The sequence below is a fragment of the Elephas maximus genome, chromosome 15 (assembly GCF_024166365.1).
Source record: "Elephas maximus indicus isolate mEleMax1 chromosome 15, mEleMax1 primary haplotype, whole genome shotgun sequence".
Classification (NCBI taxonomy): Eukaryota; Metazoa; Chordata; class Mammalia; order Proboscidea; family Elephantidae; genus Elephas; species Elephas maximus.
In genome coordinates this window covers 1,718,191-1,733,884 of record NC_064833.1, presented here as the reverse complement: position 1 = coordinate 1,733,884, position 15,694 = coordinate 1,718,191, and the positions used below count along the sequence as shown (strand labels likewise).

Here is a 15,694-nt window from a genome sequence, read left to right as displayed (position 1 = left end):
AAATTGACGTGGCCCTTTTTAGAAGGTGACACAGCCTTGATCTACTTTTGAAAAACTCAGCACTGAAAATCCCACCCTGACACACAGGGACCTCCATGAGTCAGGGTCAACTTCATGGCAACTGATAAATGGTATATTTCATATTTAAGTTGATATTTGCTCTAGGGAGCTACTCACCCACCTCTCGGAAGCACTCCCAACTCAAATAATCACTTGAGCCCATGAAGATGGGAGGACAGAGATGGCCACTTCAATGCTGCTGAAGAAAAAAATGGAGAACATACCCTGTGCCCACCGACAAGGCATAGCCAAATGAATTATGGTTCATTCATTCAGGGGACTACTTAACAGACATTTAAAATCAGGGCCCAGTCCAGCTGTACAGACCTGGAAAGATGTCGTTGGTGGACCACTGAGTAGAAAGAACCCCGTGGCAGATGGAGACAGCGTCTCCATGATACCGTAGCGTGCAGTCTAACCCTTCAGTGGCGTGTTGAGGTGGTGCTGTACTAGGCTGAAACTGTTCTGAAGATGCAGAGACAGGTTGAGCAAGAAGTAAGCCACTCTGAAGTGGTGGGCAGAGACTTCCAGACCAGGCTACGCTTTCAGCCCCTCCTCTGATACTGCCCCAGAATGGGAGTGAGGGGGCTGCCCTTCTAATTTTATCTAACTTTCAACAGAGGTGGCAGAAGTTTGCTCCTTTTTGTGTTTTTAAAGGCTTCTCTCAAGTAATAAGTCAACCACACAAAGATTCACATGAAGACTGGCTTACACCACCACCCATGGGCATGGCCAGCCCACCTGCCTCCCGGTACCCCCAGGACACCCTTGGGGGCTCCTGTTTCTAGGGTTCTTTGCTGAATCCAATCTCCTGTCTTCTCCGAACTCTCGGCTTCTCATCACGTCCTCCCCTTGAGTGAGCGGTAACTTCCAGGTCGCCCCACAAACTGTGGCCCACCCTCCGCTCCCCAAAGCACAGGACACAGGCAGAGGGTATCACACTTTACTGAGGGGGGGGTGGGGGTACATCGCAGAGCAGCAGAGCAAGTGGAAAACTGGACGGGAGGTGCCCCCTGAGGAAAAGTCCCTCGGTGTTTCCACCAGCAGGAAGGTGACATCGGTCTCCGGTGAGGGCACTAGAGCCCCTTGTCCTGCACCCCATGCCCCTCCATGGCTCCAGAGAGGAGCCCCTGGCAGGAATGCCACAGCCAGCACTTAAAGCAATCGCTTTTCTTTCGGAGGAGTCCAGGGGAGAGCATGATCCCAGGGCTGAGTAGTGGCCCCAACCTGGGACAGCCACAGGGGTGCGGGAAGAAGGATTGGCCACAGGACAGAGCCAGGGAAACCTCAGGGTCACAGGAGCCACAGCCAGAAGACCCAGGACATGTGCGGGGGCGGGGGGGGGCGCTGGCCAGGGGCAGTGATGAAACGGAAACTCCAACTAGAGCAGGAAGGGCCAGGAGAAACAGCACCTGAAATTTACCTGCAAGGGGGTCCTCCCCTCCCCCTCCCCATCCCACCCCATGCTCGGATGCATTCTGTACCGGACCCTGCTCCCAGGACTGGCCTCCAGACCCTGTCTGCTGAGTAGAAAGAACCCAGTGGCAGATGGAGACACCTCAAGGTGAGGGGTCCAGTTAAGAGGCAGTCTGGCCACAGGAGGTCCCCACTTCACCCAAAGCAGCCCCCAGCCATCCTCAGGCAGCCAGGGGCCCAGAGAGGCTGGCCCCGAACCCGATCACGCTGGGGGCTGAGCGTGAGATAGCAAGTGAGAGCAAGAGGCTTATACATGGACACATCTGTGTGTCTGTGCGTGCATACGTGTGCAGGGCACTGTGGGGTCAGAGGGTGTGTGTGGGTCGGGATGTGCACACACGTGTGTGAAGGTGGGCACCAGGTGGTGTGTGTGCAAGCACACTACCATGTGCCCATCTGTGTGACCATGGGGCGTGCATGCTAGTGCACACCAGGTCTGTGCTGTGTGACGCCACCGTGGAGGGCATGTGCGTGTAGAGCCTGTGGGCACGGGTGTGGACGCGTGGTGCAAATGTGTGTGCACTGGGGGTGTGTACTGGGTGTATGTGTGATTGTACACCATGTGTATTTGCAGTGCTAAGTATGTGCACTGGGTTTGTGTGTGTACACTGGGGGTGTGTACTGGCAGTGTATGTGTGCACTGGGTTTGTGTATGTACACTGGGGGGTGTGTACTGGCAGTGTATGTGTGCGTTGGGTTTGCATGTGTGTGTGTACTATGTGTGTGCACTGGGTGTGTACTGGCAGTGTGTGTGCACACCAGTGTGTACATTTGTGCATGTGCTAGTGAAAGTCTGTCCATCCAGGTGCACCCACTATGCTCACACACAGTTGTAACGCCTCCCCCTTCAGTCCCCTCCCCAGAATCTTGTTCATCTCAACTCCCCCTATCCCAGGTGCCCCCAAACCTTACCAGGCAAGTCCCCTGGCTCCTGGTGGCCCAGGAGCCCCGGCACGCTATGCAGTGCAGCCTCAGGTCTCAGGTGACTGCTGCCCCTGGCCCCTGCCTGTGCTCTCAACCCATCACTGCCTGCTCCCTACTAGGGCTCTCCTGCCCCAAGCCCTGCCTCAGACCCCAGCCTCAGGTCTCAGAAGTGACTTTATTTCTCCACAGATGATGCCTTCCACCAGGTTGCTAGTCTGAGGCTGGCTCAGGCTTGCTGCCTCTCAGAGACCCCTGTCCTCTCCCCCAGGGCCCCCACCTGGATACCTGGTTTCCTGGAGCTGTCCTGCTGCTGGGGACTCAGAGCTGGTGGAGAGACAGGGAAGCCTCTTGATTCGGGGAGGGGCAAGAGCCACAGGCTGTGGGGCCAGCCCAGGCTGCCCCACTGCAGCTGGGCCAGGCTAGGGAGGGGCAGGGACAGGCTCAGGGGGACACGCTCAGAAGCCCTGCGGGAGTGGGGACCTCAGGGCCCAGCCCAGAGGAGGGCAGGCCCCAGGCTGAGGAGGAAACCCCCAGCCAGGGCCCAGGGGCTGCCCCCAGCCCCCGCTGCCCCGTTGCACAGATCCTTCTCACAGCAGTCCACATCCACTTTCAAGACCCCGGTGTTGATGAATCCCATCAGATAGTCTGAGAAAAAGTGACGCTTCACGAAGTCACAGGACGAGGCACACATCTTGTTCACAGAGTGGTCCTTCCTGCCTGGGAGAGAAAGGAGGCGGGGACAGAGGCTCTACATAGGCCCCCTGTAGCTTTCCCAGCACCCAACCAGGGCCCTTCAAATCAGTGGAGGAGCCTGGACACCCTCGCCACCCCTAAATATACAGAAAGGGCCACTGAGGGACAGGGAGGTGCAGGTACCCGCCCACTGTCACTGAGCACAGCCAAATCCTGCCCCAAGCCAGGGAGCTCAGGGGCACCCGGTTCCAACTCACTGCTGCTGGGGTCGGTGATGCGCACACTGGCACAGACGGTGTCCGAGGGCTGGCACTGCTTCGGGGTGCAGTGGCTGGAGTTGGTGGTCAGCGTGCAGTCCTGGCACCACAGGCCATGAGCTAGGTTGGCACAGGGGACATGAGCAGAGGGGACACCTAGGCCTGCCACCCCACCCATTGCTGCAGCAGCTCCACAAGACCACTTAAGTGTGGGAGGCCTGGGCATCCACGCATCAGCTGGCCAGGGCTGCAAGGGCACCAGGGAGAGGCCAGAAGAGCCTGTGCCACCTGGTGCCTGGGGGGCTGCCCCTGGGACACTGGGAGCCCCTCCCTGCATCTCTCAGGCACCCCTCCCACCTTTGGCTCCTCCTGCACAGGCTTCCCCTGAGCGCACATCCCAGTGGTTCAGGGCTCCCTAGTCAGGAAGGTGGACACAGGATTTTGGAGAGGCACATGGGGGCCTTCGAGAAAGTGACCCAGGCCACAGCCGGCCACCAAGGAAGTGAGGCCGCTGTCCTGGCCCAGAGCCACAGGTGCCCGGCTCGGAGGGAAGCGCAATGCCCTCCGGCGCTAGGAGGGACCGCGTGGGGAACAGAGGGGGTTGACCGAGGAAGGGCCGGACTGGGGGCATGAGGTCGCGAAGCCTCGGATCCGGTCGGAAGTGCTATGGGGGACTGGGCGGTTCTCACTGTTGTCTCTCTCCCGAGAGGCCTCAGTCCCCTCCCCCGGGCGCCCCCACTCACCGGGCGCTGACCACAGCAGGGCAGCCAGCAGCGCCAGGCCGAGGCCCTTCATGGCGGCGGGCAGCATGCTTGGAAGGGCCTGGGAGAGGGGCGACAGGCCGGGGTCCTCGGGGTCGCAGGCCTGGGGGAGACGTGGCGTCAAGAGGCAGCCGGGGTCCCCCCCCAAGCTCAGGACCCTGCCAGGCCCCCCCCTCCCTGGACTCCAGAGGGGGTCGGCCTGCGGCTGCATAAGCCCCACCCCCACCCGTCCCCGGCGGCCAGCATCGCAGCATCCCTCCGAGAGAGAAGGTCTGCCCCTCGGGCGATGCCCCACGCCATGCCCCCACCTCGGCCATGCCCTCACTCGGGCCTCGGAGCCCGGGTGCTGGGCGCGGGGGCTCCCTGCTCCTGGGGGGCCGTGGGTGCTTTGAGAGGGGAGGGTAGGAGCAGGTGGGCGCGGGCCCTACCTGCCGATGGGGGAGGGGCACGCCACGTCGCACCTCACCCTCGGGCTGGGGTCCCGGAGCCCCGGGTGTCCCCCGCCCACACCTCCGTCTGGGCGCTCACCGCGGATCGGGGCGTGGAGTGCGGGCCTCGGGTTCGGGGCGCACTTACATCCCTCGGGTGTGCGCACTCAGGGGCTCGAGCAGTAGCGAGGGAGCGTGCCCTTCGGTCTCCCTGCGGACCGGAACCCGGTGCAGCCTCGTCTTTCGGGGGACGCAGCCGCAGACGCGGACCCCGAGCGAGGGGCGGGGCTCGGGGAGGGGGCGCTGGTCCCGGCGGTCGCGGTCCCGGTGCCTCTTACCCCTCGCCACCGCGCCCGCCCACCCTTGTCCTCCCCCAACCTTCCCCTCCGGTCCCCATCCCCACCCCCCAGCCCCCTACCCCGGCGCGCGGGATCCTTCCCCCTTGCTCGGCTGCGATCCCCTCGGAATTTCTCGGAAGAACGTTTACTGCGAAAGGCAGCGAAACGCACAAAGACGCAGAGAGGCGGGGAGGTACCAGGCGCTGGGGCGCGCGCAGGTCCCCTGCCGTGGGGCCCCTCCCCTCCCAGCCTCATCCCCTCCCACAATCACCCATGACGACCTCCAGTAGCAGTCCCAGCCCAGGGGATTTATGCCACCAACCATGCCCACAGCCAGAAGACCCAAATCTTGGCCAGGGCATCCGAGGCCCTCTGCCACCTGCCCTGCCCGCTGCTCGGCTTTGTCTCTCACCCTTCCTACACACACACACACACACACACACACACACACAAGCTTTCAATGTGCTGCGTCTTTGAACTTGATGTTCCCTGTGCCTGGAATCCAGAACCAGGCTGGGTATGGTAAACTGCCCTACAAGAGGTGAAGATTGTTTCTTTCCTTCATTCATTCATTTCTCCTAGTCCCCACTGTGGCCAGCACTGCCCTAGCTCCATGAGAAGACAGATGTGGTCTCCACCCTCCTGAATCCCAGATTAGCAAGTGCTTACCAATAGGATCTCATTGCAAGATGTCACCATAATAGCTAGTATTTACTGAGCACCTATTTATTATGTGTCATGCACTGCCCTAAACACTCTTACAGTATCTCATTCCAGTCTCACAACAACCCTGCTGTGCAGGTGGTTTTATTATTTCCTCCTTACAGATGAAGAAACCATGGCACAGAGAGGTCGAATGCCCTGGCCAAGGTCACACAGTGAGCATCAGGTGTTGGAACCCAAACTCGCCACTCCACCATGCTGCTTTCCGGACCGCCAAAGAAGAGGAACAAGAGACCATAGTGGGATCTGGTTTGGTTTGGGGGTGGGAAAGCTGCTCTGAGGAGCATTGAGGGTGCAAAGGGCAAGATCTGGATAGTGGCTCAAAAGCATTCTCTTCAAAACATTGCAGAACTCTCAAGAAAATAACAGAAATCTCCAAACTTATACTCCATAAGTAAAGAAGGTAAGAGAAAGGATTAGTCAATGGAAAACCCAGTGTACTCCTGTGCAGTGTTGGGTCAGACCTCAGTCTCAGGTCTTGAGTCCTGGCGTGGGTGCTCCCAGAAGAAGAATCTGAGACAAGAGTTCCAGTGCAAGCTGTGTATTTGGGCAAGCAGGGAAGTGATTTAGGGCAGGCAAGGATGCTGAGCTGGCTACCATAGTGGGGAACTGGAGCTTAACGCCACAGAGAAACTCTGGGAAGTGGTGTAAACCATTTATTTCATGCGCACAAGGCCCCCAGTGCATGCTATGTCAAATACCAATCTCACAATGACCTCACCAAAGGGGTGAGGGAACTGTAACCGGCTGAACTGGACTAAGATCCAGTCAGGTCCAGGTCCCTGATGGGCACAGCCTGTCTGAGCAGAGAAATGGACACGGCTGTTAAGGCAAAGTGAAAGCATTTATTTAGTTGGCCAAGTAAAGCAGCATGCCAGGACTCCAGTCACCAATGCAGCTACCCAAAACTGGGTGGGGGTCAACTTTTATGAGGTCATTGTAGTAAGCAGAATCAAGAAGTTATACATATTCATGCTTTTTTGCTGATTATTCATTGTGGGGCAGGGCTAGGAATTGGCACAGAAGTGGCTAAGGGACCCTTTGCTTCTGAAATGGGCCCAGATACCGCAGATGACATAAGTCTGGTGATTTTTCGTTCCTTGGCATGAGTCTTTTTGTTCCTTGACATAAGTTTTCCGATTTACCTGTGCTTGTCTGGTGGTCTGGTGCTGGTTTTTCTTGGGATTTGTTTATGACCTTTACTTGTGGAATTACCCTGAAGTTAAAACAGTGTAAAGAATAGGGAAGTGGTTAGACATAGACAGTGTTGATCCGAAGCACTGGTATAGCCTGCTCCTATGGTGAGTGCAGGAGTGTGGCTTAACAACCATCTCAGACTGGGATATCTTTACAGCAATTCCCAAGATTCCTTAAGGGCTGCTTTTGGAGGTGTCAATTCTTTAACACTTTCAGCTTGCCACTTGCACAATGCAGGCAGAGTGGCCTTTCTCAGGAATGGAGTTGCAGACACCCACCATTGGAAGTCATGGTGGAGCACAGGGTAGGGGTTAAGGATTTGGGGGAGGTACTGACAGTCACAAAGTTGGAGCAGAGGGACACTAAACCACAGTAAGTTGAGCCCTCCAAGAGAACCAGAGTGGTTCCAAGTTGGTAGCACCCCTCAGTACAAGCAGAAGAAAGGTGAATCCTCTCTGGAGGAAAGCAACTCCAATTTAGGGCCCTAGGGTTCTCACAGATTCAGTTGAATCAAATATAAGTTGCAAAAGAAAGAAGACTCCAAAGTGAGGTTCGGCAGAAACAACGGCATGCAAATTGAAGCTATTGAAAATAGAATACAAAGTTGATATGTTTAGTATGTTTAAGATACATCCAAAGAAGGAACAAAACCCACTGCCATCGAGTCGATTCCGACTCATAGCGACCCTATAGAGAAGGAACAAGGCGCTATCAAAAACAACTACACCTATCAGAAAAGCATACATAGATTTCATATATCTGGAATGTTCAAAACTGGCAAATTCGTAGAGACAGAAAGTAGAGTACTGGTTCCCAGTGGCTGGGGGAAGGAGATAGTGACTGTTAAGAGGTGTGGAGTTTCTTTTGGGGGTGATGAAAATGCTCTAAAAAGTGACAGTGGTGATAGTTTGCAACTCCATGAATATCCTAAAAACCATTGAATTGTAGAATTTAAAGTGTTACCTTTTATAGTATGTGAATTATACCTCAATAAAGCAGTTATTTTTTAAAAAGCTCAGGATGTGGGTTAAGCAGCAACCTAGACACAGCTGAAGAAGGAATTTGTGAACTGGAGAATAAATTTAAAGAAATTATCCAGAAGGCAGCCCCAGAAACAAGGAGATGGAAAATAGGAAAGAGAAATTAAGAAACAGAAGAGATAATGGGCAGAGATCTAATATAAATCTGACTGAAGGCCAGAAGGAAAAAAATATCAGTATATGAAGAGATAATGCCTGAGAATGTTCCAGAACTAGTGAAAGACGTGTAACCACAGAGAGGCAAAACATATACTAAATAGGATAAATGAAACGTCACATCTAGATATGTTGTAGTGAAATTGCAGATTACCAAAGACAAAACAACCCAACAGAAAGGCAGGTTAATTATAAAGAAATAACAATTAGATTGACAGCAGAATTTCAACAGCAAAAATGAAAACCAAAAGACATCAAAATAGCATCTTTTAAAGTGCTGAGAGGAAATAGCTGTTAAGAATTTTATGCATCATTTTTCAAAAATGAGTACAAAGTAAATTTTTCAGACACTTAGAAGTTTAGATAAATTAAATTTTTCCAGATAAATAAAATTTCAGAGAAGTTGAGAGAGTTTGCCACTAATAGCCTTCCATTAAATGAACTTCTAAAGGAAGCAAGCTGTTCAAGAGGAAAAAATATTCCAGAAGGAAGGCCTGGAATTCAAGAAGGAGTAGCGAGTGAAGAAATTGGCTTATAAGAAGGGAATTCTAAATTAATGTCTTATAAAAAAATAAAAATTAATATGTGAAGTTTAAAAAGACATAACTAAAGCACTAGACAACAATAGCATTTAAGACAGGAGAGGGTGATCAGAGTTCAAGGGTGTCGTGAATTGAATTATGTCCCCCAAAAAATGTATCAGCTTGGTTAGGCCATGTGTGGTTGTCCTCCATTTTGCGATTTGCCTGTGTGTTATAAATCCTAATCTTTGCCTGTGGTTAAAAGGGTTAGGGTGGGATTGTAAAACCACCCTTACCAAGGTCACCTCCCTGAGCCAACGTAAAGGCAGTTTCCCTGGCGTGTGGCCTGTACCATCTTTTATCTCTCAAGAGATAAAAAGAAAGGGAAGCTAGCAGAGAGTTGGGGATCTCATACCACCAAGAAAGGAGCACCAGGAGCAGAGCATGTCCTTTGGACACAGGGTCCCTTCGCCTGAGAAGCTCCTCCACCAGGTGAAGATTGAGGACAAGGACCTTCTTCCAGAGCCGACAGAGAAAGAAAGCCTTCCCCTGGAGCTGACGCCCTGAATTTGGACTTGTAACCTATTAGACTGTGAGAAAATAAACTCTTTGTTAAAGCCATCCACTTGTGGTATTTCTGTTATGGCAGCATTAGATGACTAACACAAAGGGTTCTGAGGCTCTTGCATTGCTTAGGAGGTGGCTGTAATAATGGTTAACTTTAGACTGTGTTCAGATGTTGAGTATACAGAGTAAAGTTTCGAGGGTAAGCACTAGAAAGGCACAGGAATGAGCACTGCACATGGGAAAGTCAACACTTGCAGAGGCTGAAGATAGAAAAGACCTCAGCATGTTCAAGAAATGGAAAGCGTGCCTGGCCTTTGGTGAGCCATGGAGACAGGGAAGTGGGAAGTACAAAAAAGAACAAATACCAGACCCCACGCAGGTTTTAAATCATATTACAGGTAGTAGATGGTGTCCTGGGAGTTCAGCGTGCAAATTGGGAAGGCTTTGTGATGCAAGTAACAAAACGCACATCCAGAAGTGACTCAGGAGGGATTTGCTTTGTTCTCACAATAGAGCAGAGGGGAGTGGTTGCTGGCAGGTGGGGTAGGGGTGCTTGTAGCTTCCTAAAGTCAGGACTCTGGGTCGACTTTTTTTATTCTCTTGGCCTTGCCCTGGCCATCAGAAGATGGCTGCAGGATCTTCATGTGAAGCACCCTCACGTGACTATCCAAGGCCAGCAGGAGGCGAGGCATAAGCTGGGCTTCTCCTCATGGGCATCTCACTTTCCACGGAGAAGAATACCTTTTCCCTAGCCAACCTTCCTTACTCCTCATTGGCCAGCACTATGTCACTTGACCACCTCTGGCTACAGGAGGTGCGCAAGTTAGCGCCTAGGTTTTCTGGCTTCTGTTAAGGGGGACTGGCAAAGAAAAAGCAGCATTCTTGAGAATAGCTCTGAGGTAAGTGATCAGAGATGTTTGCAGCAATGGGAAACTTGAAGTGTTGAAGGGACAGACGGGCACCATTGAATCACACTTCAGAAGATACCTCTGTCTACTAAGTGGAGAATGGACTGGAAGGTTCTAGAATGGAATGGGGAGGCCAGCAAGAAGGATGGTGGCTAGAACCAGGGAGATGGTAGAGGAAATGGAGGAAATGGATGGATTCACAAGACTCAGTGGCATCTGCTATGGCACCCTCTCCCAGTTTCCTGGGTCAGGAAGCTGATGGGTCTATAGACAGGAGCAGCTGATGTGAGAGGAACATGAAGGATTTGTTAAGTTCAAGGTCCTTGGAAGGCATCCAACATGAATTGTTCAGTCCATTGGGGGTTCAGAAGAGAAATATGGTCTGGAGACATGAATGTGGACACTGCTGGCACAAAGAAAAGAACAGACGTGATTGCTAAGGAGAAGTGGAAAGACAGGGGAAGGGGCCCCCAGCCTCATTGCCAGGAAGTGCTGCTGGTGGAGTCCAGCCCTGGGCGTGGAGGACTCAGAGTCTGCTTGCTACAGGTGTAGCACAAACCGAGCCCTGATGCAGGTGCTTGGTGAGAGATTGGTGTGTCCCCATTGCATCTCATTTTATCTGCAGCCACTCTGAGTCCGGGAACTATCTGTCTGTAGTTCTCTCCGTCATGCACATGAGTTGGCTGCACCCATGTGGGCTGGAGTCCAGTGAGGGTTCAAATAAGCAGACCCCTTCCTTCCTCTAGTTCGGTTGTCCTGCCCCCAGGCCCCTTCATGCTACCCCCTTCCCTGGACTCAGAGTTGCTGGAGATAGAATGAGGCACAGTGGTCAGCTTCTTCCAGACCAGCATCTTGTGGACATTTGTACCTCCAGCGTCAAGTGCAGTCAGGATGCACAGCCCTGCTGTGTTAACATCCCTACCCTTTCTGGGGTCAAGGCAATCCCCCATCCCCGGGGTTGGGGTCAAGACAATCCCTTCTCCTGGGGCTGGGTTCAAGGCAACTCCTTCCCCTGGGGCTAGGATCAAGGCAAACCCTTCCGACCCCTGGGGCTGGGGTCAAGGCAACCCCTTCCCTTGGGGCTGGGATCAAGGCAACCCCTTCCCCTGGGGCTGAGGGTCAAAGCAACTCCTTCCCCTGGGGCTGGGGTCAAGGCGAACCAAAGAGTGCAGAGGAGTAGCACCCTCCACAGTCCTGCCCCATCCTGCCACTTTCTCCCACCCTCTCACCCTTCCCCTCCCCCTTTCCTTCCTCTAGGCCTTTGCTGGTGCAGACTCTCCCCCTGGAGTATCTACCCCACCCCCACCTTCACAGCACCTGTTCAGTCCATACTGGTGAACAACTGCATGCAGTCAGGCACTGTGCCGGCCCTCAGGTGACAAGCCCTCTAGAACTTATACTCCAGTCAGGAGAGATAGACAAAAGACAGGGGACAGGCAGACAAATAGAAAGGTGGTTACAAGTGCAAGTTCCTGAGGTGGGAGAAGGCCAGGAGTGTGCTGGGGTGGAGCCCAGTGATGGAGAAGGAGGCCAGCTGAGACCAGGAGGGTGGCGGGGACGGGTCTGCAGAAACGGTTTGGATGCTATCCTAAAAGCCACAGGGCTGGGAAGGATTAGAGGCAGAGCAGTCCCCATCCAGCCACCATGCTGCCTCCTGGGGCAGGGGGGAAGAGAGACAGACTGTCCCCACTGTCCTGCCACAAGGCCAGCCTTGTCCCTTTTGGTCTACTGGACTCGAGTCCCTGCACAGGCTTGGGGTGGCTATGGTGGCACTTGATGGGTCCCTGCTAACCACAGTCAGTCCACTCCTGGGGTCTCTCTCTGCAAAATTTCTGATCAGAGACTTGGGGATCCCTTCCATCCCAGTTTAAGGCAGGCCACATCTTCCAAAGTCGAGGACCCAGAAAGTGAGAGGCATCTAAGATGGCCCCCATGCTCTGCGTCCCCTGGTGGGCTCATCCTTGGTGATGCCTGCCCCCTTGAGTGTGGGCTGGACTACTCACAGGATTCTAAGGCGTGGAGTAAGGCAGGCATGAGGAGCGAGCACTTCCAAGATCTGGTCTCAAAGGCCTGTGCCTTCATTCCAGGTGTGCGTTCCCTCACTCACTCTCCAGTTCTATCACTCTCTCTCACACACACTCTCCGGCTCTCACTTGCTCTCTTTTTCTCCCTTGCTCTCCCTCTTTCACTCTTTCTCATTCTCTCTCTTTCCCACGCACTCTCTTTCTCTCTCGTCCTGTCTCTCACACACACTCTCTCTCCCACTCTCTTTCTCTCACCCTCTCACTGTCTCTCCTTCTCTGTCCATCTCTCTCCCCCTCACTCTCTTTCTCTCGCTCTCTCTCACACACACACTTTCTCTCTCTGTCTCTCACACACAAACACTTTCTCTCTCTCTCACCCTCTCTCTCATTCTGTCTTGCATCACTCATCCCAGGAAAGCGGCTGCCATGTTGGGGGGCAGCCCTGTGCCTCTGCCTGTGTGACAAGGGGCCACGCCGCCAGCAACCCCATGAGTGAGCCTGGAAACAGACCCCTCAGTCGAGCTCTCAGATGAGACCAAAGCCTGGTGACTTGGCTGCAGCCTAAGGGACCCTGAGCCAGCGGCCCCAGAGGAGCTGTGCGGAATCCCTGACCCACAGAGGCTGAGACAATAGATGCTTGTTTCAAGGCATTAAGTTTATGCAGAAGAGGGTAGGTGGGCCTGGTTTGGGCATAACGAGGGGCAGGGCAGGGAGCTGGGGGCCAGAACCTGGGGTCCGGGCTGTCCCGGATGGGCTCAGGGGACGCCAAAAGGCTGCACTGACTTGGCGGATGTTTCTTCTGAGCCAAGCCCCACACTTCCCCCATGCCAGCTCAGTTGTCAGGGAAACCGAGATTCCTAACCCGGTTTCCGAGCTACTTTGCCTCCCTCCCAATGCACGTGGGTTGTCTCACCCTATCAGGATTTTTGAAAACAAAAATAACAAGCCTGGCCGTGATCTGCAGATAAAGGGCTCTATTAGGGTGAGTAGACAAGAGCAGCGCCGTGTCGCCATGTCCATGTGGCTCTTCAGTCTGAGCCGTGCCTGCAGAGTGGTCCAGAGGCCTGGGCACCCTCCACCAGCCTAACCTAGCCCAGACGCTGTTTGCAGGGGCTTGGGCAGCAAGGGCACAGGGGCTGCACCCTGCCTGGCAGCAACCAGATGGCCATGGCCCAAGTCTCATGTTTGTGCTCGGGGTCATAGAACGATTGGCGAGCCCAGGGTCTGTGACGCCCCTCTTCCCCACTGGCTGCCTTGTGTCCAGAGGGAAGCTGAGAGAAGGCCCCCAGGTCAGGTTCCGACGGCCAAAAAGGGGTGAAGTCTGGGGTCATACGGGACACACTATGAGCTTTCTGCCTTGTGCTCTTGGTCGATGCCATTAGAATCCCTCTGAGAGCGTGGAGGTGGCGAGCTGCAGAAAAGATGCAGGAATACATCAAGTGACAGCTAGAAGAAAGCTGGCGTGGCTGTGCCCATAGTAGTCGGAGTCTTCCAGGGAAATGGAGTTACCAGAGATAAAAAGGGCCACTTCCCCATGACACAAGCTCGGTCTGCAGGAAGATGCTCACCTTAAGTGTTAGGAAAAATGGCTGACATTAACCAGCCATGCCTTCATCTCAAGAAGTTAGAGAAAGAACAATAGCGATAATCTAAAGAAAAAAGGGGGGAAATAAAGATAATTGCAGAAATGAATGAAACAAACTAAACAATGGAGAGGGTGGCTGAAGCTAGAAGCTGCTCTGCTCAGCAGGACATCTGTTGGGGAAGGAGTGGAGGAGTAGGGCAGTCTGGCTTGGTGCTCAGCGCCACCGTCAGGGGACACATCCTTCCTGTCGCTCTGCTCTGCCTTCAGCCAAGTGGGCTTCACCCCAAACCCAGCTCCTGCTGGGCCACACCCTGGCTGTGGGGACTCAGGGTGGTCATCTGCTTCCTTGTGTATAGGCGGAAGCCCCCATCAGTGGCTCCTCACACGCCCTTGTACAGACCCCCATTGGGCACTGTGTTGTCAAGGAGAGGGGGTAGGGATTTGGGGAGACAACTGTGTTCACTATATATGAGACTTTTTAATAATTCAACCTAATTTCAAATTAACGCTGATGGCAGAGTCCCCGGGTGGCAGAAACAGTTAACGCACTTGGCTGCTAACCGAAAGGTAGGAGGTTCGAGTCTACCCTGAGGCACCTCAGAAGGAAGGCCTGGTAATCTGCTTCCCCAAAATCAGTCATTGAAAACCCCACAGAGCACAGGTCTATGCTGACATACACGGGGTTGCCATGAATTGGAGATGATTTCAAGACAACTGGTTCTCAGCAGATATCAGGTGGCAAACCTAATATCCATTAATCCCTGGGATCATGTGTCTGTCCCTGGGGAGGCTTAAGTGGCACTGAGGCACCAGGGGGGGCCCTGCTGGGATGCCCCATATGTCCCTGGGGTGGTCCGGAAAGCATCACTCCACCCAGGCCTATCTGCAGCCCCCCAGGCGGGGACCACTGTTCTCAGGTTTCTTGAACATGTCTGTGATCCATTGGGGTTTCTCTAGGGTCCTGGAGACAGACAGCCAGGCTGGAAAGAAGGGGCTGAGGCTGGGATACAGGCACAGTGGAAGCCAAGAGTATTAGTACCAGCCGTTTTCCAATATTTTTACTTCTCCACATTCCCTGGTCAGGATGTATGTCTCTGACCCCACTTCTCCTCCAGGGCCTCCTTCTACCCCTGCCATGAACGCACGCAGGCCCCAGCACTGAATCTGCGGCACCAGGATAGTAACACTCACCTGTAAATCTGCACCTGGCCAGCAGGCCAAGCAGGAACCTGGGCTCAGTTCCCAGTTCCGTCCTGCCGGCCCCCCCCCACTGCCCTCACCACCCTCCATTCTCCCACCTCACTGCCAGGTACCTCAGGGCTGGCCTCCCACTGCCTGGTCACCGGTGAGCACCTTCCTGGTGCCCGCGGACAAGGTGAGGTGGGCGTGGTCCCAAGCCACCCATCCGCCCCCACTCCGCATGGCTGGGAGAGGTCCACCCCCACCCGCCTGGGCACCCTTTCTGGGTCCCTTCTGCAGGGGAATCCCCAGGTTCCTGCAGGTCAAGCCCACTGAGCCCAGCATCCCAGCCCTCTGGGGCCCTTCCCTGTCTGCAGCCCTAAAGGCAGATGGGCCACGGGATGGGGTCTGCCACTTCACCCTCCCCCGAGCTGTGATCTCTGCTCCACCAGCACACCCAGCATGGGTTCAGCCTGCTGATGCTGCCTGCCTGTGACCTAGAGCTGCAGGGCCCCAGCCCCACCGACAGCGGGCCACGTGCAGGAGGGGATGGAGGCAGAAGCCAGGGCCCCATGAACAGTGGCCTCTTCCCAGGTCCTCCACCTGCCGAGAGCTCAACTCTCTCCCGGTATGGTGGGAGAGCTGGTGAGGCCCCGCCCCAACTGTGCCTAGGGAGAACCAAGGGGCCACCCAGACCCTAGACCTTCCAACACCCGCCTGGTGTCCTCTGTTCTTGGGAGCTGCCAGAGGCCACACACACACACACACACGCACACACACACACACACACACACACACGGGCCCTCCCCCCAACGGCTTCTTCCTGGAAGGGTCAGGGGCCTTGGCCACCCAGCTGG

The 15,694-nt window shown here is 54.5% G+C and overlaps 1 protein-coding gene across 6 annotated transcripts in view; it reads right to left on the bottom strand.

Annotated features, from left to right (window-relative positions):
• Positions 1-995: 995 nt before the first annotated feature.
• LOC126059028 (lymphocyte antigen 6H) overlaps positions 996-15,694 on the bottom strand; it is a 30,297-nt gene continuing 15,598 nt past the window's right edge. For 3 of the 6 annotated variants that reach the window (XM_049854536.1, XM_049854537.1, XM_049854538.1), the window contains 3 exons: positions 4,154-4,274; positions 3,411-3,530; positions 996-3,177 (listed from right to left, as the gene is read on the bottom strand). In XM_049854536.1, coding sequence (XP_049710493.1) covers positions 2,942-3,177; positions 3,411-3,530; positions 4,154-4,274 — 477 coding nt within the window. In that variant the 3' untranslated portion in view covers positions 996-2,941. Of the gene's footprint in view, positions 3,178-3,410; positions 3,531-4,153; positions 4,275-4,699; positions 4,911-5,017; positions 5,257-15,694 lie in introns of those variants that run through there. The other 3 variants (XM_049854541.1, XM_049854539.1, XM_049854540.1) reach the window with 3 other exon arrangements.